Source organism: Pleurodeles waltl, chromosome 1_1 (genome assembly GCF_031143425.1).
Source record: "Pleurodeles waltl isolate 20211129_DDA chromosome 1_1, aPleWal1.hap1.20221129, whole genome shotgun sequence".
Classification (NCBI taxonomy): domain Eukaryota; kingdom Metazoa; phylum Chordata; class Amphibia; order Caudata; family Salamandridae; genus Pleurodeles; species Pleurodeles waltl.
Window position 1 is genome coordinate 57,526,085 of NC_090436.1, and position 27,606 is coordinate 57,553,690.

At 45.2% G+C, this 27,606-nt stretch overlaps 1 protein-coding gene across 2 annotated transcripts in view; it reads right to left on the reverse strand.

The window, feature by feature from the left end:
* The window catches only part of UNC13B (unc-13 homolog B), a 1,359,370-nt gene that overhangs the window by 336,156 nt on the left and 995,608 nt on the right, over positions 1-27,606 (reverse strand). For both annotated transcript variants that reach the window (XM_069212466.1, XM_069212457.1), the window contains exon 21: positions 23,155-23,223. In XM_069212466.1, the coding sequence (XP_069068567.1) occupies positions 23,155-23,223 (69 nt within the window). The remainder of the gene's footprint in view (positions 1-23,154; positions 23,224-27,606) is intronic.

Consider the following 27,606-nt stretch of genomic DNA (forward strand, 5'->3'; position numbering starts at 1 on the left):
CCACATCGCCGCCTCACAGGTTTCCGCAATAGCAACGCATGCTGAGAGGGCAGAAGAAAAGGACTTGGCTCTGGTGGAGTGAGCTCTGAGAACTTCAGGTGGCCCAAGTCTGGCAAATGTGTAGCACATTTTGGTTCAAAGGATGAACCAGCAGGATGATGTCCGCTTCTGTACCGCCCTTCCTTTCCAAAGTAACCAACAGAGCTGGTTATCCAATCTGATTTATCAAGTGACAGACCACCCACCAACGGTCCAGGCGTTGCAATGGTTACTCCTCTTTTGTGAGATGAGGAGGGGATATAAGGATGCAGGGTAATGGACCGACCCAGGTGGAAAGTAGTAACCACATTTGGGGAAAAAGCAGCCCTTGTTCGCCGTACCAGGTTGTTAGGGAAGAAGGTGAAACGGTGAGCTGGCACTCGGGGCCTGAAGCTCACTGACCCCCCTTTCCAAATTGATGTCCACCAAAAAGACCGCATTTATAGTTAGCAATCGCTACTGGCAACTGTGAAGGGGCAATTGAGTATACGGATTGGTCAACCTTTAAGGAACCTCATCACTGTATGGGGCCTGAACAGGAACGGATGGTCTGGGAGAGTAGGGAAAGTAACCTTTTCAGTGTTCAATGCACACCCTCTCTGAGCTAGAGAGTGCAAAATCAAGGACCTCTCCTATGAGGGTTCATACAGGGTCCACACTGTTGTCTTCCCACTATAAATCAAAATTGTTTTATCTTTCAGTAAACAGAGATTTTGCGGAGGGACGACAAGCTGACAAGATGATGTCCACCACCTCAGGTGGTGGCTGAACGGAACCTCGCTCTCCTCGCTCAATCTCCAGACATGAAGATGAAGGCCTCGGAGACTGAGGTGCACCCCCCTACCACCCCCCCAGCTTGGTTGGAAGGCCTACTCTAGATGGCAGCTGAAGCGGGGGACAGAGGGAGAATCACAGAAGCTCTGCATACCACACACACCTCGGCCAATTGGGGGCATTTAGAAAGAGTTGGAGAATCTTCCTCAGAATTTCAAAAATTTAAGAGTATAAGATAAAATGCGTAGTGATACTGAAAGATCCACCTCAAGTGAAACATGTCCACCAAGGCTACCCTCAAAATGCCACTCATGAGATTGGCAAGATAACACTGGCTCACTCTTCCCTCAGTGCTGCAACCAGAGCCATCCCTTCAGCCACCTTGCCCTCCCCGGGCGCTGGTCCCGGCCTACTGGATTTTCTGGTACATCTTTATGCCCCATAGGGCTCTATGGCATGCCTATGTTCATGCCTTTTGTCCTGGTGACATTCGGAGCCACATCTCTGATGCCCGCTGCAGACCAGGTCCCCCTCTTTATGCTGGAAGAGAGATATTTGACCCCATCTCCGGAACTGGTGCCGTGGCCGGTCCTGCCTCTCCAACTATCTTTGACTCTGCCCGCACCGCTTCAAGATCCTTCTGCAGCCAAACCAGTGCCTCAGACAAATCCAGTGATGTCTTGTTGAAACCAGTTCAGGCAGCTTGAGAGAAGACTGCAGGAAAGTACCCTCTCTTTTTGGCATGGTTACCCCCACGTTTTGCCTGCTATCAGTGTGCTTAGACTGTTTTCACTGGGGTCCTGCTAACCAGGACCCAGTGATTGTGCTCTCTCCCAAATTTGGTTGCCTAGGCCCTTTGTGCACTGCACAATTGTCATACTGGTGTCCCCTTATAAATCCCTAGTATATGGTACTTAGGTAACCAGGGCATTGGGACACTAGGGGTTCCCCATGGGTTGCAGCATGTATTATGCCACCCATGGGAGCTCATACAAATGTGTTTGCAGCCTGCGTGAAAAGGTGCATGCACCCCTTCACCACAGGTCACTGCACCAAGTCACTGTAAGTCCCAGAGGGCAGAGTGCAGGTCCCTGTGTGTGAGGACATAAGCACAGGTGCCCCTACGAACTCCAGTTCCAATACACTGGACTTTGTAAGTGCAGGGGAGCCATTTTTACCAGTCTACCTGTGTCCAGCTACATAATGGTAACTCCGAACCTGGGCATGTTTGGTATCAAACATGTTGGAATCATACCCCAATACTAAAGCCAGTATTGGGCACTCTGGGGGCTCCTTAGAGGACCCCCCAGTATTGTTCCTACCAGTCTTACCAGTCTTTCAGGGTTTTCCAGGCAGCCCATGCTGCTGCCACCCCTCAGGCAGGTTTCTGTCCTCCTGTTGCTTGACCAGCTCAGGCAGGGGGAGGCAGAACAAAGGATTTCCTGTGGGAGAGGGGGGCAACACCCTGTCCTTTGGAAATAGGTGTTACAAGGTTGGAGAGGGATTGCCTCCCCAAGCCACCGGGTTGCTTTGAAGGGCACATCTGGTGCCCTCCTTGCATAAACTGGTGTGCACCAGTCCAGGGACCACTGGTCCCAGCTCTCGAATGAAATTGAACAAAGGAAAGGGTAGTGACCAATCCCCTGTCCATCACCACCCCAGGGGTGGTGCCCAGAGCTTCTCCAGGTGGCCAATTGATTCTGCCACCTTGAAAACAAGATGTGCAGAAGCCCCTGGGAGCATCTTAGTGGCCAGGTCAGGCAGGCAACAGCAGAGACCCCTCCTGATAGGTGGTCACCGTGCAAAGTGACCAAACCCCATTTTAGGACTATTTAGGGACTCTGTTGGTGGCGAGTCCCCATATTCAGTGTGCAAGACTCCACCAGGACTCCTCATCGTCTACGTCTGCTCTTGGCAACCGGCATCGCAACTGGACACTTCAGGAACTGACAAGACTGCAACTCCTGAGCCGACCTCGCCTTGCAACATTGTTTCCCCGGCTCCTTCCAGCAACTGCAACATTTCCCCTGCTGTGCATCCTCTGGGGTCGGCAAGACTTCAGCTGCACCAAGAAGCAAGAAGGAATCTCACTTGGAGTGAAGGAGTCACTCCCATGCATCTGCAAGCACCTAAAGCAACGACGTCCGGCTGCGTGGATGTGCCCTCCTCTGGAACTGTGTGGATCCTGCAACACAAGTGGTGGTCTTTAGTGGTCCCTTTGGTCCTATCTGCCCTTTGTCCAGTTTGGGAGACAGTGAGCCCTTGCCTCTCCTTGCAGGACAGTACCGCTGTGCACCGCGACTCTTGCAGCAACCAAGGCTGTTGTCTTGTACTCCAAGGGATCTTCAGGCTCCAAGTAGCCCCGGCCTCCAGCACTTCATCCTTGCAAGGACAGTCTCTCCTCTGCTGCTCCAGTGACCGCTCTCCAGGTATGCTGATTGGGCCTCACTGCAACGTACTGTCTCTGCTGCCACTGGGTTGCCTGTGGGGGCTGCAACTGCTTCCGCTGGCTCTCCCGACTGCTAAGGGTTAGCCCCGACTCCCCTCCAAGGGTCAAGTCCCCTGGACCGTGCTGGTCCACTTCAGCCTTGCAACTCTTCTTTTGCTTCCTCTTGCATTTGCTGAGGCTGGTTGATGGGTCTCCTAAATCACTGACCATCTGTGACCCGGTGAGAAACGTGGGGCATCATCTACACTGTTCAAAGGACTTCTGTGCAGCTCCTGGGCTCCACAGCTGATCTTCTTCCCTCATCAAACTGGATTTTCATCCACAGAAGGGTGGGTAGTGGCTTCTGCCCCGACTGGACACTCCATCGTGGACTGGACTCTGCCCCCTTCCTTTGCAGGTCCCTCTTCTTCCAGAATCCACCTTTGGTTTCCTCTGGTCTGGTCCAGTTCTTGCACAATCCATTTTCTAAGTCCTCTTGTTAGCCATTGGGAAGACCAGGGACTTACCGTTGCTCTCCTGGATGCTGGGGGTCACTTAGGTACTCACCTCTTGGGGTCTCGAATTCACCCAGCTCCTCTCTAACCTCTCCATATCCTTGGGTGGGGGATTTCACTTTGCATTCCACTATTTTAGTATATGGGTTGGTCCTCCCCTAGGGCCTTAACTGTTATTCTACAATTCTTGACAATGCTTGTTGTTTTCCATGCTTATTCCTAATTATTACTCTACATATATATAGTGTGTACTTGCCTTCAGTTGGGGGACTGCCTATAAGTAATATAGTGTTGTGTTACTGTAATAAAGTTACCTTTATTTTTGTAACACTGTGTGGTTCCTTACATGTGTGATAAGTTACTGTGTCACTATTGTGGTATTGCATAAGCTTTGCGTGTCTCCTAGATACGTCTTGGCTGCTCATCCACAGATACCTCTAGAGAACTCTGGCTTCCTAGACACTGTCTTCATTCAATAATAGGGGATGCCTGGACCTGGTATAAGGTGCCAGCACCATAGGAGTCCACCACACACCAGGCCAGCTTCCTACAAAGACTGCTTCAGCACTGGCAGTAAACAGACTAGTGGGAAGAAGCTAATAGCCTGCATCTGGGTACACACCCTTTCTGTCCACTTACTTATCCCCAGAGGCCCTAAAAGGGCCTGATGATTCAGACTTCTTATTCTTCAGGACAGGTGTCGGAAAGTTTTCCTATGACACCATCAGGTACGGAATCCAAACATTTGGAGGCTTGAAGGAAGAAAGATTTCTCCACCTGAAGTATGGCTTTAAAATATTTGAATGTCACTTGCCTCTAATTGAGGTATACTCATGCCCTATGGGACAGAACCCAATTTGTCATCTCCCAGGTTCCTGATGATATCAATGTTGCAAGCCAGAGCCTTAGGTCTCCAATACCTTGAGCCTCAGTGTGATTCCAGACCATAGCTATTAGTGTGTTTTTAGTGTGAAGAGGATGTAGATTGTATAAAATGCATATCTTTCTCAGAGGATTGAAAGTAAACTACTTGCATTACATTTTAGTCAATAGTCTTACTATTTTAACTTTGCCACGCTGCATTGTTGAATAGTATTTATTATAACACCATTGGAAGTGTTTTCAATAGAACAGTACTGTTGTGTGATGCTAATAAATAAAAATAATCATAAATGTTGCAAAAAATTAACCTTAACTTTGAGTCTTTGTTTTAACATTCATAGTGTATTTCCACTACTGTGTTAGTTGTAAAACGAATTTGTTTATGTAACGTTTTCAAAACTTTCTTAAAGAGAATTGTGTTTTCCAAACTATGACCATCTTGTCCCCTACATTTCCTACATACCACTAGAATAGGTCCCAGGCTCAATACGAAAGCCAAACTGTATAAGTCATCAACATAGGTCTCTGAGAAACATAGAAATAATATTTTCTCAAATCTCAGATTATGATACTAAGAAAATCAAAGGAGAGCAGACTAAGGAGGCAAAGGAAAACTAATCTAGGAAAAACATATTTGGTCAGCCTGGTGCATCAATATCTTCCTGGTGGGAGAAATATACATGTGCAAACCAAAGAAGTAGCCTTCAAAGTTAGGAAATCCGAAAGAGACAAGGCAAATAACTGAAAGTGGCCATTATTAATTCCCTGATGCAAGACTCGCACAGTTTAGGGGCAGGACTGGCACAGGTGGAAACGGTTTTTCTTTTGAGATCTTCGAAGGAAGCCTTGCAATTCCATGACAACTGGTAAAAAGAGAGGTACATTCCAGACTCAAGAGAAATTTGCCAAAAGCTTTATTTTAGCTAGTTTGTTAGGCCATGGAAAAGATATGCTACAGGTTTATTAGGACCTCCTTTTTCCAAAATGAAATCTTCTATGCTGACAAAGTACCGATGGTACTGAGTTTTACTGAACTTAGATCTCTTCATGGTGTCTCCCTTGGTAGCAATGATGGACTTTCATGGTCGTGGACTCTTCTGACAGAGAATTACTTCCAGTCCCTGAGACCTGAGCCACCTGGAAGGAGTGGGCAGAAGAGATGGGCCACTCACGCGGGTCTGCGTTATAAAGTGCTTCTTCATTTCCCGCTGCAAGTGACTCGGGCTCTGTTTCCTGGAGGGACTTCCAGTCCCAGAGTCCTGAGCCGTCAGTAAGGAGGGAGGGCCCTGGTGCTGCTCTGCCCTACAAAGCGCTTCTTCATTCCCCACTGCCCAGCCCATGCCAAAGTCTGGGCAAGAGTGAGACAGTCTTTTCCCGTAATTGCCTGGAGGAGGCTGGGCTGAGGCCATCCCCCAAAGCTTTTTGACTCAACTTTTTTTTTTACAACAATCGGGTGGGACCTTTGCCATTTATTACATACTGCGTGATGTGACAGCTAATTGCTTTCATAAAGTTACTGTACATTCATGTACATTTACTTAAAAATAAACCCCGGCTCAGTGGTGGTCTGCATCGGGAGATAATTCATACTCCCATTGCAGTGACAGAACTGAGAAGTAAAAGGCTGCTCAGGCGGCTGCATTTGAGATGTCATCAGTGACGTCATAAATTATGTCATAGAACATGTCATGAGTGATGTCATGAGTGATGTCATAAGCATTGCATGGTGGGGGCGTAAGTTATAGTTAGTGCTGCTAAATTTCTGTGTTTTTTGAAGTTCAAAATGCCAATGTTATCATTCAGAAATTCACCTAACTATAGTATTACTTTAACATATAGATATATGGAAAATGTCACTTACCCAGTGTACATCTGTTCGTGGCATTAGTCGCTGCAGATTCACATGCTGTGCACAGTCCGCCATCTGGTGTTGGGCTCGGAGTGTTACAAGTTGTTTTTCTTCGAAGAAGTCTTTTCGAGTCACGAGACCGAGGGACTCCTCCCATTTCGACTCCATTGCGCATGGGCGTCGACTCCATCTTAGATTGTTTTGCCCGCAGAGGGTGAGGTAGGAGTTGTGTATGCTAGTAATAGTGCCCATGCAATGGAGTTAATGCGTATGTACATAATAAAGTTTTAAGTAATATATTTACAAATGTACAAATGTTTAAGATCTACTTCTAAACGGCTACAGGCTCCCGGGGAGGCGGGTGGGCGCATGTGAATCTGCAGCGACTAATGCCACGAACAGATGTACACTGGGTAAGTGACATTTTCCGTTCGATGGCATGTGTAGCTGCAGATACACATGCTGTGCATAGACTAGTAAGCAGTTATTTCCCCAAAAGCGGTGGTTCAGCCTGTAGGAGTTGAAGTAGTTTGAAATAATGTTCTTAATACAGCTTGACCTACTGTTGCTTGTTGTGCAGTTAGCACATCTACACAGTAGTGCTTGGTAAATGTATGAGGCGTAGACCATGTTGCTGCCTTACATATTTTGTTCATTGGAATATTTCCTAGAAAGGCCATGGTAGCACCTTTCTTTCTGGTTGAGTGTGCCTTTGGTGTAATAGGCAGTTCTCTTTTAGCTTTAAGATAGCAGGTTTGAATGCACTTAACTATCCATCTAGCAATGCCTTGTTTTGAAATTGGATTTCCTGTATGAGGTTTTTGAAAGGCGATAAATAGTTGTTTTGTCTTTCGAATTAGTTTTGTTCTGTCAATGTAGTACATTAGTGCTCTTTTGATGTCTAATGTATGTAGTGCTCTTTCGGCTACAGAATCTGGCTGTGGGAAGAACACTGGTAATTCTACCGTTTGATTTAAGTGGAACGGTGAGATTACTTTTGGTAAAAATTTAGGATTGGTCCGTAGAACAACTTTATTTTTGTGTATTTGAATAAATGGTTCTTGAATGGTAAATGCTTGAATTTCACTCACTCTTCTTAGAGATGTGATGGCAATTAAAAATGCAACTTTCCACGTTAAGTATTGCATTTCACAAGAGTGCATGGGCTCAAAAGGTGGACCCATGAGTCGTGTTAGGACAATGTTGAGGTTCCATGAAGGAACTGGTGGTGTTCTTGGTGGTATAATTCTCTTTAGGCCTTCCATAAACCCCTTTATGACTGGTATCCTAAACAATGAAATTGAGTGCGTAATTTGTAGGTAAGCAGAAATTGCCGTAAGATGTATTTTAATGGAAGAGAAAGCTAGGTTAGATTTTTGCAAATGTAGTAAGTATCCTACTATTTCTTTTGCAGATGCGTGTAAAGGTTGAATTTGATTATTATGGCAGTAATAAACAAATCTTTTCCACTTATTTGCATAGCAGTGTCTAGTGGTAGGTTTTCTAGCTTGTTTTATGACCTCCATACATTCCTGTGTGAGGTCTAAGTGCCCGAATTCTAGGATTTCAGGAGCCAAATTGCTAGATTCAACGATGCTGGATTTGGATGTCTGATCTGGTGTTTGTGGTGTGTTAACAGATCTGGTCTGTTGGGTAGTTTGACATGAGGTACTACTGAAAGGTCTAGTAGTGTTGTGTACCAAGGTTGCCTTGCCCATGTTGGTGCTATTAGTATGAGTTTGAGTTTGTTTTGACTCAACCTGTTTACTAGATATGGAAGGAGAGGGAGAGGGGGGGAAAGCGTACGCAAATATCCCTGACCAGTTCATCCATAGAGCATTGCCTTGAGATTGATCTTGTGGGTACCTGGATGCAAAGTTTTGGCATTTTGAGTTTTCCTTTGTTGCAAATACATCTATTTGAGGTGTTCCCCAAATTTGAAAGTAATTGTTTAGTATTTGGGGGTGAATTTCCCATTCGTGGGTTTGTTGGTGATCTCGAGAGAGATTGTCTGCCAACTGGTTCTGAATCCCTGGAATAAATTGTGCTATTAGGCAAATGTGGTTGTGAATCGCCCAATGCCATATTTTTTGTGTTAGGAGGCACAACTGTGTCGAGTGTGTCCCTCCTTGTTTGTTTAGATAATACATTGTTGTCATGTTGTCTGTTTTGACAAGAATGTATTTTTGGGTTATTATGGGTTGAAATGCTTTCAGCGCTAGAAATACTGCTAACAGTTCTAAGTGATTTATGTGAAACTGCCTCTGATGTATGTCCCATTGTCCTTGGATGCTGTGTTGATTGAGGTGTGCTCCCCACCCTGTCATGGAAGCATCCGTCGTTATGACGTATTGTGGCACTGGGTCTTGGAAAGGCCGCCCTCGGTTTAAATTTGTACTGTTCCACCATAGAAGCGAGATGTATGTTTGGCGGTCTATCAACACCAGATCTAGAAGTTGACCCTGTGCTTGTGACCATTGTGATGCTAGGCACTGTTGTAAGGGCCGCATGTGCAATCTTGCGTTTGGGACAATGGCTATGCATGAAGACATCATGCCTAGGAGTTTCATTACCATTTTGACTTGTATCTTTTGTGTTGGATACATGGCCTGTATTACCTTGTGAAATGTTTGAACCCTTTGTGGACTTGGAGTGGGAATCCCTTTTGCTGTGTTGATTGTCGCTCCTAAGTATTGCTGTGTTTGACACGGCAAAAGGTGTGACTTCGCGTAGTTGATGGAGAAACCTAGCCTGTGAAGGGTCTGTATGACATATTTTGTGTGCTGTGAACACTGTCTTAGCATGTTGGTTTTGATTAACCAGTCGTCTAAGTACGGGAACACATGTATTTGCTGCCTTCTGATATGTGCAGCTACTACTGCCAGGCATTTTGTAAAAACTCTTGGCGCAGTTGTTATTCCGAATGGCAACACTTTGAATTGGTAATGTATTCCTTGGAATACGAACCTTAGGTATTTCATGTGTGAAGGATGTATTGGTATATGGAAATACGCATCTTTTAGGTCTAATGTTGTCATGTAATCTTGCTGTTTGAGCAGTGGGATTATGTCTTGTAACGTGACCATGTGAAAGTGGTCTGATTTGATGTAGGTATTTAGTGTTCTGAGATCTAGTATTGGTCTCAGAGTTTTGTCCTTTTTGGGTATTAGAAAGTACAGTGAGTAAACTCCTGTGTTTTTTTGTAGATTTGGTACTAATTCTATTGCGTCCTTTTGTAGCAATGCTTGAACTTCTAGTCCTAGAAGATCTATATGTTGTTTTGACATATTGTGTGTTTTCGGTGGGACGTTTGGAGGGAATTGGAGAAATTCTATGCAATAACCATGCTGGATAATTGCTAAGACCCAAGTGTCTGTTGTTATTTCCTCCCAAAGTTTGTAAAATTGGCTTAGTCTTCCCCCCACAGGTGTTATGTGATGGGGTTGTGTGACTTGTGAGTCACTGTTTATTTTGAGGAGTTTTGGGGCCTTGGAATTTTCCTCGATTTCTTGGGAATTGGCCCCCTCTATATTGCCCCCGAAAACCTCCCCTCTGATATTGACCCTGGTAAGTAGGCCTTGTTTGTGAGGTTGTGGTTTCTGTGGGTTGACCTCGAAACCCTCCCCTAAAAGGTGTTTTTCGAAATGTGCCTCTGCTCTGCGGGGAGTAGAGTGCGCCCATGGCTTTGGCTGTATCGGTGTCTTTTTTTAGTTTCTCAATGGCAGTGTCTACCTCCGGCCCAAACAATTGCTGTTCATTAAATGGCATATTGAGCACAGCTTGTTGGATTTCCGGCTTGAACCCTGAAGTGCGCAGCCATGCGTGCCTTCGTATCGTGATTGCAGTGTTTATTGTCCTTGCAGCTGTATCTGCTGCATCCATGGAAGACCGTATCTGATTATTTGAGATACTTTGTCCCTCTTCTACCACCTGTTGCGCTCTTTTTTGGAACTCCTTGGGTAAGTGTTCGATGAAATGTTGCATTTCATCCCAATGAGCTCTGTCGTATCTTGCCAAAAGTGCTTGTGAATTGGCAATACGCCATTGATTTGCTGCTTGTGCTGCAACCCTTTTTCCCGCAGCATCAAATTTGCGGCTCTCTTTGTCTGGAGGTGGTGCGTCTCCTGAGGTATGAGAGTTGGCACTCTTACGAGCGGCCCCGACAACTACTGAGTCTGGTGTTAGTTGTGTTGTAATATAGATTGGATCTGTTGGCGGTGGCTTGTACTTTTTCTCCACCCTTGGAGTTATGGCTCTGCCTTTAACTGGATCCTGAAATCTTTGTTTTGAATGTCTTAGCATTCCTGGGAGCATGGGAAGGCTTTGGTACTGGCTATGGGTGGAGGATAGGGTGTTAAACAGAAAGTCATCCTCAATTGGTTCAGAATGTAAGGTGACGTTGTGAAATTCGGCTGCCCTTGCGACCACCTGTGTGTAGGATGTACTGTCCTCAGGTGGTGACGGTTTTGTAGGATAGGAGTCCGGGCTGTTGTTAGACACTGGAGCATCGTAAAGGTCCCATGCATCGGGATCATCCTGACTCATTGTAGTATGAGCTGGTGAGTGCATCAGTGGTGGAGTTGTTGCTGGTGATGCATGTATTGATGGTGGTGGAGACGGTGGTGGGGTTGTTTTCCTTGCCACTTTTGCCTGTGGTTGCTTGTCCTTTTGTTGAAAGGCAAGTTTCCTTTTTATTTTGATTGGGGGAAGAGTGGTTATCTTCCCTGTGTCCTCATGAATATGAAGCCTTCTTTGCGTGTAGTCAGGCTCGAAAGCTTGAAGCTCCTCTCCAAATCTATGTAATTGGGAGGTTAATCCTTGTTCCTCTGTATAGGAACTAGTTTTCGGCTCTGAGGCTGGATGTTTCGGAACCGAAACCTTTTCGGAAGTCTTTTTAGGCTCCGAAGATACCTTCTTTGTTTTCGGCGTGGTGTCTCGGTGCTGAAATTCTTCGGTGCCGCTGTCTCTGTGCCGAAGTTTCTCGGAGCCGCTGTCTCGGCTCCGAGGTTGCTGTGTGGCGGTATCTCGACCGGAGTCGGATGACTTCGACACCAGCATGCCCTTTTTCGGTGCCTTGGATCGGTCACCTAGTTTTCGGGTTAAGCCATGGCCTGTTGGCGGTGGCGTCCCCTGGGCTTTTGTGGACTTCTCGTGAGTCTTGGTGTTTCTTCGGCGTCGAGTTCTTCAGAATCCGATTTGTGGATGGAGAAAGCTTCTTCTTCCTCCTCGAAAAGTTCTTGACCTGTCGGCGTGGACGCCATTTGTAGTCTCCTGGCTCTTCGGTCTCTCAGCGTCTTCCTCGACCGAAACGCTCGACAGGCTTCACAAGTATCCTCCTTGTGCTCGGGGGACAAGCACAAGTTACAGACCAGATGCTGATCCGTATACGGATACTTGTTATGGCATTTTGGGCAGAAGCGGAATGGGGTCCGTTCCATCAGCCTTGAAGTCGCACGTGGCCGGGCCGACCAGGCCCCGACGGGGGATCGAAAAAACCCCAAAGGGCCACCGGAGCTCTTCAAAATTCGGTGTCGATTTGTTCTAACTAACCCGATACCGAACGCAAACAATACCAACAATTTTTTCCGAGATTCTAACTAACTTTCCGACCCGAAACACGAAGCGAAAAGGAACACGTCCGAACCCGATGGCGGAAAAAAACCAATCTAAGATGGAGTCGACGCCCATGCGCAATGGAGTCGAAATGGGAGGAGTCCCTCGGTCTCGTGACTCGAAAAGACTTCTTCGAAGAAAAACAACTTGTAACACTCCGAGCCCAACACCAGATGGCGGACTGTGCACAGCATGTGTATCTGCAGCTACACATGCCATCGAACATATATATATATATATGTATATATATATATATTATTTATTTATACTTGGAGCTCCCTTGTGTCTGGACTAAGCTCTCTGAAGAGGTCACAACAAGCACGAGACCCATGTCAGGGGCTGCTTTCCTTCATTTCAAGTTGGCTTGGGTGGTATTTTACCAATTCAAAGCTGTAATACTGCGTCTGGAGTGGTAAAAGGCTCTTGTCATTTTTCAGCTTGGCATGGATGGCTCTAACAAATCCTATGTTTAATGACTTTGCTGTAAGATGGCAAAGACTTTGCCACTTTCTAGCTCGGCGTGGATGGCAATGTGCTAATCCTATGCCCAAGAAAACACACATGTTGATTGCAGTGTTTTGGCTGTGACAACAAATAGGCAGAGAATCAAAGTAGAAACATGGTTATTGCTGAAAGACTGGCCAATTATTTCTAACAAGAAACACTGGATAGACATGGTTTCTTCACTGACCCATAACCTTTTTGCCAGTGCTTCTTACTTTTTTGACTTATGTTGACACCCACTGAATCACAACTTGAAGCAAGGACCCAAAATACAAAATATTGTATTTATTTACCGAACAAAAAAAAAAAATTCAAATTGAATTTATAGTAGAAATGTTGAAGCTTTTCAGAATTTGGATTTATTTCTAAAAGACGAAGCAATAACTAGGCCCTAGCATATTGCTATTTTTTTCTTACTCCTAATGCATGCTCTATTTTTTGTCGGCACGTATCAGTGCTTCAATTGAGGCCACCATTCGTCCATACTGGATTCTGTCTGCTTTACTTGCTGTGTTCCCATGAACAAGGCTAACAATACCAACTTAAAACTTATCCTCCAATTTCAAATTTCTTCACATTTACAATGCAACACAATCCTGATTTGATCCCATTTTATGTAGCCCATTAATATCATGTCTGCTATACTAGGGGATTGTGCACATTTAGCCAACTAAACAGCAGAGGATACTTTGTCAATTCTGCGGAACTCAAACAGCTTCCATTCTACCTTAACTCCATCACTGATGCCCGGAGGTCCTAGACCCTTTGAACATCTAAGTAAATGTTGTAGATTCAGAAGACACCCACAATCATTTCTCTGCGACTAAAACATTTTTATCCAAACTCTTTTGATGTGTTTACATATGCACAAAAGATTGAAGTTCCCAGACACGTCTTCCACAACGACATACATTGTCAGAAGCATGTACGCCAAATACATTATTTTGTGTATCCCTATTTTTAGGTCTGGATTGAAAGTACTTATGTTGCCATACCTTATGTGGTCAACAGAAAAATAGCTTTGTAAATGTAAATGTAAATTAGCACTTGTATAGCGCACTACTCACCCGTTAGGGTCTCAAGGCGCTGTACTCATACCGCTATGGAACCCCTCCTGGCTTTTCCCTGTGAGGCGCCCACTCCTGAGCACCCCCAGGGTGAAGCCAGGCATCCAAGCGCTGTTGGGGCCGTTGTGGAGATTAAGCAAGCTATTGCCCAGAGTTGCAGAGTGGGACCCATGAATTAGATTAGGCACCGAGGCGAGAATTATCTGGTCAAGGGGAATTGAGCCCAAGACCTGCCGAAGCAGGACTTGAACCCTGGTCTTGAGCCAGATCTCTGCTTCAGGGTCTGCCGCTCTAACCATTGAGCCACACTTCTCCACGAAGCTTTAAGATGCACTATTGAGAGAGAGGCTTTGGCTCAACACATGTTGACCTTCCATGGTACAGCATGTTATGGGGGAGAAGATGCGTCCTTTCACTGAAAGTGTGTGTTTGTATTGCATTGTCTAACTAGCTGGAAAGCTTAGTCTCAATTTAGTTGAATGGGTTATGATAATGAGCCCATGTTGCCATGAGTCAGATGTTATAGGTCTGATTGTTTTATTATGAAAAGTTACAAGAAATGCAAATGACCAGATTTGTTATGAAAACAATATATTAAAGCCAATGGACATTTAAGGATGGATAGTTACTACACAATGTTAAGGCACGTAGACAGCCATTTTTTAATATGAAATCTCAAAGATTACCATATTAGAAAAGGGTTGTATTGTTAACTCGAAAAAACCTAGATGTTTAGCATTGTGATTTTTCTTGTTAGTCCCCTTACGCAGATTTGCATACAGGATTTCCGAAAGCAAGCTTTTATTTGTAATTTTATGCCTCTATGCTTGATGGCTCTCTCATGGGAAAATTTGGGCACGTAAACAGCACAGTATGTAATTCAAAGGAACTAGCCATACTGAAGGCAGTGCAGTACCTGCAACGTGGTGGTGGTGGTGGTGGTGGTGGTGGTGGTGGTGGGGAGGGGGGTGAGGGGTGTTAACATTTAAAAAAAAAAAAAAGACAAAAAAAGAAAAAGAAAACACTTCACGTTTCCCTCACACCGCCATCTCCCGCCGTTCCCTGCCACTTCACTCCTCTTGTGGTGTCCCACTATTACTCACTGGGACACCAGCACAGGCTCCCCAGCAATCCTGGCACTGCTTACATGCTAAACATAGCATGTAAGCAGCATCAGGATTGGTCTGAGCGGCAGTGACTGTCGCTCAGATACAAGCCTGTGCTGTTCCTCCGGCCTGGCTGTGTATACAGCCGGGATGAAGAAACCTAAGTGCGCATGTGTGTTTGGTCAGACTCAGACAGCTGGCACTTAGTGCAATCTCCCCTCCTGTGGCCCAGCCCCACCCCTCCCTGTACACTCTGTTGGCTCAGCAAGGGGGGGGGGGGGGCGACGTCCCCCTGCCACTGTGGAGGAGCTGCCCCTGCTGTCAACACTCTCAATTCAGTGGAGTCACTTGGAGAACGGTCACGTTGCATGTCCTAAGCGATCAATCATACAATCCGTGTAAAACGGGGCCAGAAATTAAGTGCCCGTAACATCCAGACTGGAGTTGCAAAAAGGTGGGACTGCCAGAGACAAAGTGGAAGTGTGTGAGCAATACATGTTAGCAACTCTATAGCCAAGGAGAGGAAAGGCTGGATTGAAAGTGGAGAGAGTTAACTGCCTTGTATCAGACAATAGGAGTGCAGTGTGGCTGTATGTATGTGTATGTGTTTAATTGGTTCACTGTGTATGTGTATGCATTTAGGTGTGTTTAGTATGTGTCTGGCATTGAATCCTTCCTTGAAAGTCATTCCTGGTGTCAGGGAACACTAATTGTATCTGGTGACCCCAATTTAAGGGGTTAACTTCTGTCACAATTATGTCTAGTTCTGATAATGTTGTAACTGCATAATAATGGTAAATCTTGGCTTATACTGGGCATCCATGGACTAATCATGGCATAATAGCAGCTACTCTTGCCATAATGCGAGTATGCTTGGCCTAACTGGGTGGAGGTCTTGGAGCCAGACTGGAGGTGAGAATTAAAGCCGGTAAGGGGCTCAAAGCGGGCCCAAAGGATTCAGAGAGCACTGAGGAAGGATCCGCCGGTGGTAACCTGACAGGGCGCCCATTCGGTTCTTTAGGACAAGAAGGTGCTAGAAGTAACCAAACGTCTGCAGCACGGCCTCGTTAAAGGCTTGAATCTGGTGCCGCATCCCTGATAGTCCAGGTAAATCACCGGGAGCAGCTGAGGAACCAGATCCGTGACCAGAGACCTCAGCGGTGAACGACTCGCATCATGACACCCTCGTGATTTCCCCTTTGGTTCACGGAGCCTCGATGGGATCATGACCTGTTTTATTTGCACTTGGACTTCGACTTACCATAGGTCTTCGAGCACGAAGCTGAGCGCTTGCACGCAGTCTCACTTGCATTCCCATCGCATCCAATGCCCCTTGCACTTCAGACCCCTGTGGATGATTTTTTCCTTGTTTTTAATTGCTTGTTTTCTCTTTTGTTTTATTTGCTTTGTTGAGAGGATTTTCCTCCTTTGCTCCCTCCCTCTGCAGCACCACCTTCTACCTTAGACTGAGTGCTCATCACTACTAGGGTTTAGGAAAAGTAACCCAAACCACTAGTAGTTTCAATATATCTTCCTCAGCTGATCTCCCCTCCAGCGAAACCTTAATGTGAATTATTCAAATGACATGAAGTTTGGTAATTTATGAAGCCCTGTGAACTAAGTCCAACTGTAGCTGCAATGTAAGTTGTTCTCTCTATATTCTGAAAAGGGCTGCTATGGTCCCGTAGCCTGCAACTGGTGACATGATGCTGAGCTTGCTGTAGTGAAATTCACTCTCTCCGTTTTAGATCAAAGCTATATAAACTCTGCCAAAATAAACGAAAAGATCTGGAAACACCCTGTGTGACAATGGTAACAAACGGTAGGTGCTAACTCCCAAAGGGACCCCTGGAGCTGATGGGCAAGGACACAGGCATGGGCCTACAGTCACAGCACTGGAGGGACAATCGGAACGTCCGAGAGGGGTTCCAAGACACAGGAAGGGATCAACCTTGGTGGGGTTCAGGAGCTGCTGGGATAAACTGGGTCACACACTGTGCATGCCAGTGAAACAGAGCCAGGGAAGGAATGAAAGCAACAGTTAGGAGAAACCACAAACTATAGAGAGCCCCATAGACACATTACAGGACTTAAATTACTGAAGTTTGAAAGGGGAAAACTCAATCAAAAATGCAAATTAAAGGAATGACAAGGGAGCAAGAAGAGGAATGAAAATGTCACTTACCCAGTGTACATCTGTTCGTGGCATCAGTCGCAGTAGATTCGCATGTTCTGCAATAGCTCGCCATCTGGTGTTGGGCCGGAGTGTTACAAGTTGTTTTTCTTCGAAGAAGTCTTTCGAGTCACGGGACCGAGTGACTCCTCCTTTTGTCTCCATTGCGCATGGGCGTCGACTCCATCTTCGATTGTTTTTCCCCGCAGAGGGTGAGGTAGGAGTTGAATTGTAGTAATAGTGCCCATGCAATGGAGTGACTAAGTATGCACCTATTTAAGGTTGAGATGATACATATATAAATAATTGAAGGTAACTTCCAAACTGCTACAGGCTCCCGGGGAGGCGGGTGGGCACATGCGAATCTACTGCGACTGATGCCACGAACAGATGTACACTGGGTAAGTGACATTTTCAGTTCGATGGCATCTGTCGCTGTAGATACGCATGTTCTGCAATAGACTAGTAAGCAGTTATTTCCCCAAAAGCGGTGGATCAGCCTGTAGGAGTGGAAGTAGTCTGAAATAATGTCCTTAATACAGCTTGACCTACTGTGGCTTGTTGTGCGGATAACACGTCTACACAGTAGTGCTTGGTGAATGTGTGAGGCGTAGACCATGTGGCTGCCTTACATATTTCTTGCATTGGGATGTTTCCTAGAAAGGCCATGGTAGCACCTTTCTTTCTGGTTGAGTGTGCCCTTGGTGTAATGGGCAGCTGTCGTTTAGCTTTAAGGTAGCAGATTTGGATGCATTTAACTATCCATCTGGCTATACCTTGTTTTGAAATTGGGTTTCCTGCATGAGGTTTTTGAAATGCAATAAAGAGTTGTTTAGTCTTTCTGATGTTCTTTGTTCTGTCAATGTAATACATTAATGCTCTTTTGACATCTAATGTATGTAGTGCCCTTTCAGCTACGGTATCTGGCTGTGGAAAGAACACTGGAAGTTCCACTGTTTGATTTAGATGGAACGGTGAAATAACCTTTGGCAAAAATTTAGGATTGGTCCTTAGGACGACTTTATTTTTGTGTAGTTGTATAAAAGGTTCCTGTATAGTAAACGCCTGAATCTCGCTTACTCTTCTCAGGGAAGTAATGGCGATGAGAAATGCCACCTTCCAGGTTAGGAACTGTATGTCGCAGGAGTGCATGGGTTCAAAAGGTGGACCCATAAGTCTAGTTAGGACAACATTTAGGTTCCATGAAGGAACAGGTAGTGTTCTTGGTGGTATAATTCTCCTAAGGCCCTCCATGAATGCTTTAATGACTGGTATTTTATATAGGGAAGTTGAATAGGTAGTCTGCAGGTATGCAGATATTGCTGCAAGGTGAATCTTAATGGAAGAGAAAGCTAGGTTAGATTTTTGTAAGTGAAGCAAGTAACCCACTACATGTTCTGGAGTTGTGTGTAATGGTTGTATTTGATTAATATGGCAGTAGCAAACAAACCTCTTCCATTTACTTGCATAGCAGTGCCTGGTGGATGGCCTTCTTGCTTGTTTTATGACTTCCATACATTCTTGGGTAAGTTGTAAGTGTCCGAATTCTAGGATTTCAGGAGCCAGATTGCTAGATTCAGCGATGCTGGATCTGGGTGTCTGATCTTTTGGTTGTGCTGTGTCAACAGATCTGGCCTGTTGGGCAATTTGATGCAGGGTACCACTGATAGGTCTAGCAGCGTTGTGTACCAGGGTTGCCTTGCCCAAGTTGGTGCTATCAATATGAGTTTGAGTTTGCTTTGACTGAGTTTGTTTACCAGGTAAGGAAGGAGAGGGAGAGGAGGAAAAGCGTAAGCAAATATCCCTGACCAGTTCATCCATAGGGCATTGCCTTGGGATTGTTTGTGTGGGTATCTGGATGCGAAGTTTTGGCATTTTGCGTTCTCCCTTGTCGCAAACAAGTCTATCTGAGGTGTTCCCCAGAGTTTGAAATAAGTGTTCAGTATTTGGGGGTGAATTTCCCATTCGTGGACCTGTTGGTGATCTCGAGAGAGATTGTCTGCGAGTTGATTTTGTATCCCTGGTATAAACTGTGCAATTAGGCGAATTTGGTTGTGAATTGCCCAATGCCAAATTTTTTGTGCTAGCAGGCTTAACTGCGTGGAGTGCGTCCCTCCCTGCTTGTTTAGATAATACATTGTTGTCATGTTGTCTGTTTTGACGAGAATGTATTTGTGAACTATTATTGGTTGGAAAGCTTTTAGTGCTTGAAAAACTGCTAGAAGTTCTAGGTGATTGATATGCAGTTTTGTTTGATGTACGTTCCATTGTCCTTGTATGCTGTGTTGATTGAGGTGTGCTCCCCACCCTGTCATGGAAGCATCTGTTGTTATTACGTATTGTGGCACTGGGTCTTGGAAAGGCCGCCCCTTGTTTAAATTTATGTTGTTCCACCACAGAAGCGAGAGGTAAGTTTGGCGGTCTATTAACACCAGATCTAGAAGGTGACCCTGTGCTTGAGACCACTGTGATGCTAGGCATTGTTGTAAGGGCCTCATGTGCAGTCTTGCGTTTGGGACAATGGCTATGCATGATGACATCATGCCTAGGAGTTGTAATACCATCTTTGCCTGTATCTTTTGTGTTGGATACATGCGTTGTATGATGGTGTTGAAATTTTGAATTCTTTGTGGACTTGGAGTGGCTACTCCTTTTGATGTGTCTATTATGGCTCCCAGGTATTGTTGTACCTTGCGTGGCAGAATTTTGGATTTTGTGAAATTGACGGTGAACCCTAGTTTGAAGAGGGTTTATATGATATGATTTGTGTGATTTGAGCACTCTATTAACGAATGGGCCTTGATTAGCCAGTCGTCTAGATATGGGAACACATGTATTTGCTGCCTTCTTATGTGTGCTGCGACCACTGCTAGACATTTGGTAAAGACTCTTGGTGCGGTTGTTAATCCGAAAGGCAGTACCTTGAATTGGTAATGTATTCCTTTGAATACAAACCTTAGGTATTTCCTGTGCGATGGGTGTATTGGTATATGGAAATAAGCATCCTTGAGGTCTAAAGTTGCCATGTAGTCGTGCAGTTTTAGCAATGGCAATACTTCTTGTAGTGTGACCATGTGGAAGTGGTCTGATTTGATGAAAGTGTTCACTACTCTGAGGTCTAGGATTGGTCTCAGCGTTTTGTCCTTCTTTGGTATCAGAAAGTACAGTGAGTAAACTCCTGTGTTTATTTGTGTGTTTGGCACTAATTCGATTGCATTCTTTTGCAATAGTGCCTGCACTTCTATCTCCAGGAGATTGGAATGGTGTGTTGTTAAATTTTGTGCTTTTGGTGGTATGTTTGGAGGGAATTGTAGAAATTCTATGCAATAACCATGTTGGATAATTGCTAGAACCCAAGTGTCTGTAGTGATTTCCTCCCATGCTTTGTAATAATGACCTATTCTTCCCCCCACTGGTGTTGTGTGGAGGGGGTGAGTGACATGTGAGTCATTGTTTAGTAGTAGGGGTTTTGGGGCTTTGAAATCTCCCTCTATTTCTAGGGAATTGCCCTCCTCTATATTGTCCCCGAAAACCTCCTCTATACTGTCCCTGGTAAGTGGACGGTGTTGCTTGTGAGGTGCTGGCTTGTGTGCTTTGACCCCGAAACCCCCCTCGAAAGGGCGTTTTACGGAATGTGCTGTAATTCCCTCTGCTCTGCGGGGAGTAGTGCGCGCCCATGGCTTTGGCAGTGTCTGTATCTTTTTTGAGTTTCTCAATCGCTGTGTCCACTTCTGGACCGAACAGTTCTTTTTCATTAAAAGGCATATTGAGAACTGCTTGTTGAATCTCTGGTTTAAATCCAGACGTTCGGAGCCATGCATGCCTTCTGATAGTTACAGATGTATTAATTGTCCGTGCAGCTGTATCTGCAGCGTCCACGGAGGAACGTATCTGGTTGTTGGAGATGGTCTGTCCCTCCTCAACCACTTGTTTTGCCCTATTTTGGAAGTCTTTGGGCAGATGTTCAATGAGATGTTGCATCTCGTCCCAGTGGGCTCTGTCATAGCGCGCAAGTAGTGCCTGGGAGTTCGCGATGCGCCACTGGTTTGCAGCTTGTGCTGCGACTCTCTTACCAGCTGCATCGAACTTGCGGCTTTCTTTATCTGGGGGTGGTGCATCTCCAGATGTGTGAGAGTTGGCCCTTTTCCTAGCTGCTCCTACAACAACAGAGTCTGTTGGCAGCTGTGTTGTGATGAAAACCGGGTCCGTAGGAGGCGGCTTATACTTTTTTTCCACCCTTGGTGTGATTGCCCTACTTTTGACCGGGTCCTTAAATATGTCTTTTGCGTGCCGGAGCATACCAGGGAGCATAGGCAGGCTTTGGTAGGAGCTGTGGGTGGAGGAGAGTGTGTTGAACAAGAAATCATCCTCGACCTGTTCTGAGTGGAGGCTTACGTTGTGAAATTGTGCTGCTCTAGCCACCACCTGAGAGTACGCGGTGCTGTCTTCTGGTGGAGATGGTTTTGTAGGGTATGCCTCTGGGCTGTTATCTGACACTGGGGCGTCGTATAGGTCCCATGCGTCCTGATCTTGGTCACCCTGGCTCATGGTGGTGTGAGCTGGGGAGTGTGATGGCGTTTGTGCTGGTGAAACGTTAATCACGGGCGGAGGAGAGGGTGGTGGTGTAACTCTTTTCACCACTTTTGGTTGTGGTGCTTGTTCCGTCTGGAACTCCAACCTTCTCTTTCTCCTAATGGGGGGAAGGGTGCTTATTTTTCCTGTTCCCTGCTGAATGAAGATACGCTTTTGCGTATGGTCCACATCAGTTGCTTGTAGCTCTTCCTCAAACCTATGCTTTTGCATTTGGGAGGTTAGCGAGTGCTCTTCTGTATAAGAGCCTGAAGCTGGGTCGCTTGCAGTTTGTTTCGGCATCGAAACTTTGTCTGCGTGTTTTTTCGGCTCCGAGGTGACTTTTTTCCTTTTCGGGGCCGAAACCTCTCGGCGTCGATCTGTTTCGGTGCCGCTGTCTCGGCGTCGAGACGTGTCCACACCGGCATCTCGGTGTCGAGGCTTGTCTCCAGCACTTTCTCGGTCCCGAGAAGGCTGCGTGCCGGTGTCTCGACCGGAGTCGGACGATCTCGGCACTGTTTGGGCCTTTTTCGGTGCCGACGGTCGGTCACCGAATTTATGGGTCGAGCCATGGCCTGGTGGCAGTGGCGTCCCCTGGGCCTTGTAAATGTTTCTTTGTGTGGTTTTCGACGTCTTACTCACGGTTTGTGTATCGTCGAATCCTTCGGAGTCTGAGTCTTGGATCGAGAAGGTACCTTCCTCTTCTTGTTTCTCGAACTCCCGTTGGGCTGTCGGTGCGGACGCCATTTGAAGTCTTCTGGCTCGACGGTCTCGGAGTGTTTTTCGGGACCGGAACGCACGACAGGCCTCGCAGGTGTCTTCGCTGTGCTCAGGTGACAGGCACAGGTTGCAGACCAAGTGTTGGTCTGTGTAGGGGTATTTATTGTGGCATTTGGGGCAGAAACGGAACGGGGTCCGTTCCATCGGCGTTCTTCAGCACGCGGTCGGGCCGACCAGGCCCCCGACGGAGGATCGAAAAACTACCCCGAAGGGCACCGGAGCTCTTCGATCTTCGATGCGGTGTGGAATCTAAGTACGCCGATCCCGAACGCAACAATACCGACGAAAATCTTCCGAAATTAACTATTTTTTCCGTTCCGAAACTCGGAGCGACAGGAACACGTCCGAACCCGATGGCGGAAAAAAAACAATCGAAGATGGAGTCGACGCCCATGCGCAATGGAGACAAAAGGAGGAGTCACTCGGTCCCGTGACTCGAAAGACTTCTTCGAAGAAAAACAACTTGTAACACTCCGGCCCAACACCAGATGGCGAGCTATTGCAGAACATGCGTATCTACAGCGACAGATGCCATCGAACATATAATTAGTGCCAAAAAAGCACTGTTGGATGAAAAAAATATCACACAATATTCAAGGAGCATGAGGGGAAGCAGCCAACATTGAAGTACTTTGTGACATTGTACAGTGCCAGGCTACAAAGTGTCACTTTAATCCACTCTTTGTGATGGCTGGGAACAATCACATGCTCAAGATGACAACTTGGCTTCACATAGTGACTGCGATGATGTCAACCAATAGGAATGTTGTTAAGAATACAATCCATTCGGAAACCACCTGTCAGAAATGGGCTATTCACACAAAGAAGGAGCACTATTAGTCGTCTCTTACTTACCCTGTACATTGAGAGATCGATGCGTAGCGAGTTGTGCAGCTGGTCCAGAAGTTTAACAAATTTCTCTTTCTGTAAATGAAAGGGGAGAATGAAGCAACAATGTCTACAGAGAGTACAGTCAGCAGAGGAGAAAAAGACATGACTGAAGATGCAAAAGCACCTGTTCTAGACTGGGTACTTGGATAGAAGCTGAACCGCTGGCATCATTCACCACATTTTATTTCACAGCTCAGCAAAAATGTTCCAGGAGGTTATGAACATCTAGAAGGACTTATGAATGTACTTAAACCTACACCTGCCGGATCACCATACTTGTGACACTGTACTTTTACAAGGAGGTGCTGATGTCCTAAAACCAGTAAAACAGGATACCCATCTGCCCTTGTTCCACCCCGAGTGCCAGCCTAGCATCCTAGGTAAGACCTATTCCAAGGACAGCTCAGCATCAACAGATGCTGATGCGGAGCTGCGACAGCTGCTGGTGGCACCAGACACTGTAGGAGCGACAGACGATGGGGCTATGGACACTGGAAGCATTCATAATAAGATAATTTGCTATCACATAATGCATAAAGTTTGGTTCTGGATAATTACTTTTGAAAATGACCCCCGGCACAACGTTGAACCGTGGTTTAGGCGTAGAAAAGTTACTCTACTGTCAAGGATAACTATTTTTCAAGAATCACATTTTACTAATATTTTAACATGCTGATAGATATTAAAAATATATCCCAAACCATGACGGTACCTGATAGGACAATATACAGACATGTTCAAGAACAGGTCAGGCCTTTCACCTCCAGGTTAATGCATGGATGACTTACCGGCGATCTTCCTTATTCCAGATCCTGATCTTTCTCCTCACAGCTCTACCTACTAAGGGGCACCTTCCTCACGAGACACCTTCCTTTAAGTCCTTATATTATTTTTACTTTGTTTAATAGCTAGGCTCTCCCTTTCCTTTTATGTTATGTTGCTGAAGCAGCTCTTCCTGGCATGCCAAGTTCATTTTCTGCATTTTTACAGGGCAGAAAGGAAGGAATTTTTAGAACTGTGGCATGAAAGATAAGGGGTAATGAAGATTACCGGTAAGTTATCCAAGCATTATTCCCCATTCCACTACTTTATCGTCACACTTCTAGCTATTGAGGACATACCAAACTTCTCTCATTATTATGTAAGGAAGAGAAAACCAAACTTGTTTGTATGTCCAGAAGAAACAGCAAAAATAAATTATTAGGCGCATAAACTTAATTATCTGAAAGAGAACATAATATATTTTCGGTAAAGTTGGCCATATCACCAGCATCCAGCTTGGAGTTCTTTACAAATTTGTCTAGTGAAGTCAAAGCAGCAAATCTACAAATTTCAATTAGCGAGGCTATTTTGAATTCTGTCCATGAGGCAGCTATCCCTTTGGCAGATCAGTTTGAATGTTGGATGGCGTAGATCATATGCAGAAATTATAGCAAACGTCACCCATCTACTTTGCCGATCTTCTCTCATTAGCACGTATAATTATAGTTAGGATCGTGTTCCCATAGGAAATGTTTTTTTTTTTTGTTTTTTTCGTTTTCTGATAACTTTGGTGCCATTTGGCAAATCTTCATGAAATGTTTATTAAAAAAAAAAAAAAAAAAGTTCAGCAACTTCTGCTCCTTTCTGGTAAGTTTTTTTTTTTTTGGGGGGTTGGGGGGGCTGTCAAACAGGTGCTGAGAAAAAGGGACATCCTGAAATGCATTTTCTCCATGAAATTTCCCAGATTTGGTGTAAATGTGTTCAGCAGTTTCTGAGAAAATAATATTCAAAATTTATAGAGATATCAGTGTGTAGTAATATCGGGGGACCAACAGACAAAGATAAGATATGATTTGCTGCCTCACATCAACAAAGATGTTTTATAGAAATTGTATGACTTGGGGACTCAGTCTCCATGTCATCCTTTAACAAAGAAGAATCACAGATCAACCAATTGTCTCAATAAGCAGAGACGTAAAAACCCTGTAATTGTAAAGAGTCACTACAGGAGCCAGTACCTTCTGAGCTTTAGAAAGGCCAAAGGGAAATACTCTGAATTGGTAGTGCTCATCCCCCAGAGCAAATCAAAAATACATTTGTGACTTTGAATAAATGGGAATATGAAAGTATCCACCCTGAAGAGCAAAAGGCAACAAATAATCTCCGACAAAATTAGGAGGGAAACAGTTTGTAAGGTGTCATTTTGAAAGATTTTTTTATTCTTAATAGCAATTATTTCCACTCAATCCTGAATTGGTCCTTTTCTAAAGGAGTTTCCTTTGGAAACATGATGCACTAAATGAAAGTACCTCTTTCTTTTTGTGGCAAGTGGAAGACGAATTAGCATTGTGCTCCTCCCAATGAGCCTTTCATTTTTGTTTGATCTTTTGGTGGGTGCAAAATTCAAAAATGTTCTTCTGGGGGTAACTCTCTGAACTTTAATTCCCATCCTGGCTCTATTATTGGCATTATCCATCAGAGCTTGGAGCGCACACAACTGAAACAGTTCCTCTGCAGTGCCTGGCTGTTCTTCTACAGGGAAACGTAGTTTGTTCTTGATGTGATTTATGACTTGAGTCAATTTATCCCTGGGCACCAATTTGCATTTTTTTTGGTTCTGGCTCTCACTTGTCTTCATTGGATAAATCCATGTTGAGTTTTGTACTCTGCACCCGGAAAGTAGCTGATACTACACTGTCCATCAATTGCTGCAGGTCATTAGGAGATGTAAAAATAATCTGCTCTCTCGGTGTCTTGACCACATTCCATTTCTGTGGGTGCATTTGTTCCCCTTGGATGTTTGTTGGGCTTGTCCAACCTCATCCACGGCTGCACAATTAATAGCAACTCCGCTTAAGCTGGCGCTTTAAATACACCTCTTGCCTCTCGTATCACATTTGGAATGAGATGTTGATATTTAAAGAAGGCTGAGGGCCCCCTGACTCCTCGCTATGGATACGCGACTGTAGCGCTCATTCCTCTGCGGGGGAGCGAGCTACTGGCTTGTAAGTGGATCCCCTGGGCTTTCCTTCCTCCGCTGCTACAGCACGCAAAGCCGCACTACCGGTAACACAGGTCGCGGTATGTAACCAGCGCCTCTTGAGCATTAAATCGGTTGCTGTAATAGAATTTCAAACCAATATCTATGTCACCGCTGTAATTATGGGTTTAATCCAAACCTTAAAGTTGGGATTTACAATAATATGTCAACGACCCCCACATATGCCTTTGACCTTCAGAACAACTAGCTGGCTCACTTAGGTGTGTGCTATTCAATACTAGATCCCTCAGAAGAAAACAAATACGAATTTGTGGATTTATGGACTCATGCTCCAGATTTAATATTCCTCACAGAAACCTGGACTGATGCCTTGTCAGATCCAAACGTAAGAACTGCAGTCCCCGGGGGGAGTAGACAGACTGGGTAAATTAGAGGGGAAGGGGAGGTCGGTGGGTTTGGGTTGTTTCGGTCATTTATCGCAATCACATTAAGGCCGTGCTGAATCCAGCCCCCGATCTGGCTGGTGAAGCTTGGATATTTATTTTTAAATTTAACCAGGTTACGACCTTTAACGGCACTTTGGTGTATCGTCCACTCGGACCAAAAAAAAAAAAAAAAGCTTTGTCTTATTGTACAGACCTTTATGGAGTGCTGTATGGAGTTCTTCAATTTTACCCTTCTGGGGGACTTCCAGTTTCATTTGGAGCAGAGAAAACTCAGAAATGGAGCATTTGGTCGATTGCCATACCAGTAATTTTGTTAGACCACGGAGCAGACTTTTTAAGACTTGCAGCTCCAGCTAGTACCGTTGCCTGCACAAATATTAGAAAAGGCTATTAATGAAGATCTTATGTCCTTTCTCGATGCCAACAATCTTTTGGATTCTTTGCAGTTTGGCTTCAGACCTCAACACTGCACTGAATTAGCCTCAGTAGCAGCTACCGAGGAGATGCGGACACTGGCGGACATGGAAGGCAGGGCTGCGCTGATTCTTCCAGATCTCTTTGCCGTGCTCGATACAGTAAATCATTCTGTGCTTATCAACCGGCTAAAGAGAATCGGGATCAGGGGCGGAGCCCTTACCGTCCTTAGTTCCTTCCTTTCTGGTAGGGAACAGATTGCTGCAGTTGGGGATTTTACATCAAATCCTCTCTCTCTCCTGTGGGCTTCCCCAGGGCTCATCTTTATCTCCTACATTCTTCAACATCTATGTCAGCCCCTTGCCGAAACGTATTCGGTCCTACGCTGATGACACATAAATAGTTGTGTTTATTTCATCTGATGTCGATGAGGTTCCCATCAAATTTAAAAACTCTTTGAGACATATTGTAAGTTGAATGCAGGAAAATTGTCTCAAATTAAATTCTGAGAAAGCTGAGGTGATTCTCTTTGGCAACAACACCTGTTTTTGGAATAATTCTTGGTGACCTGCT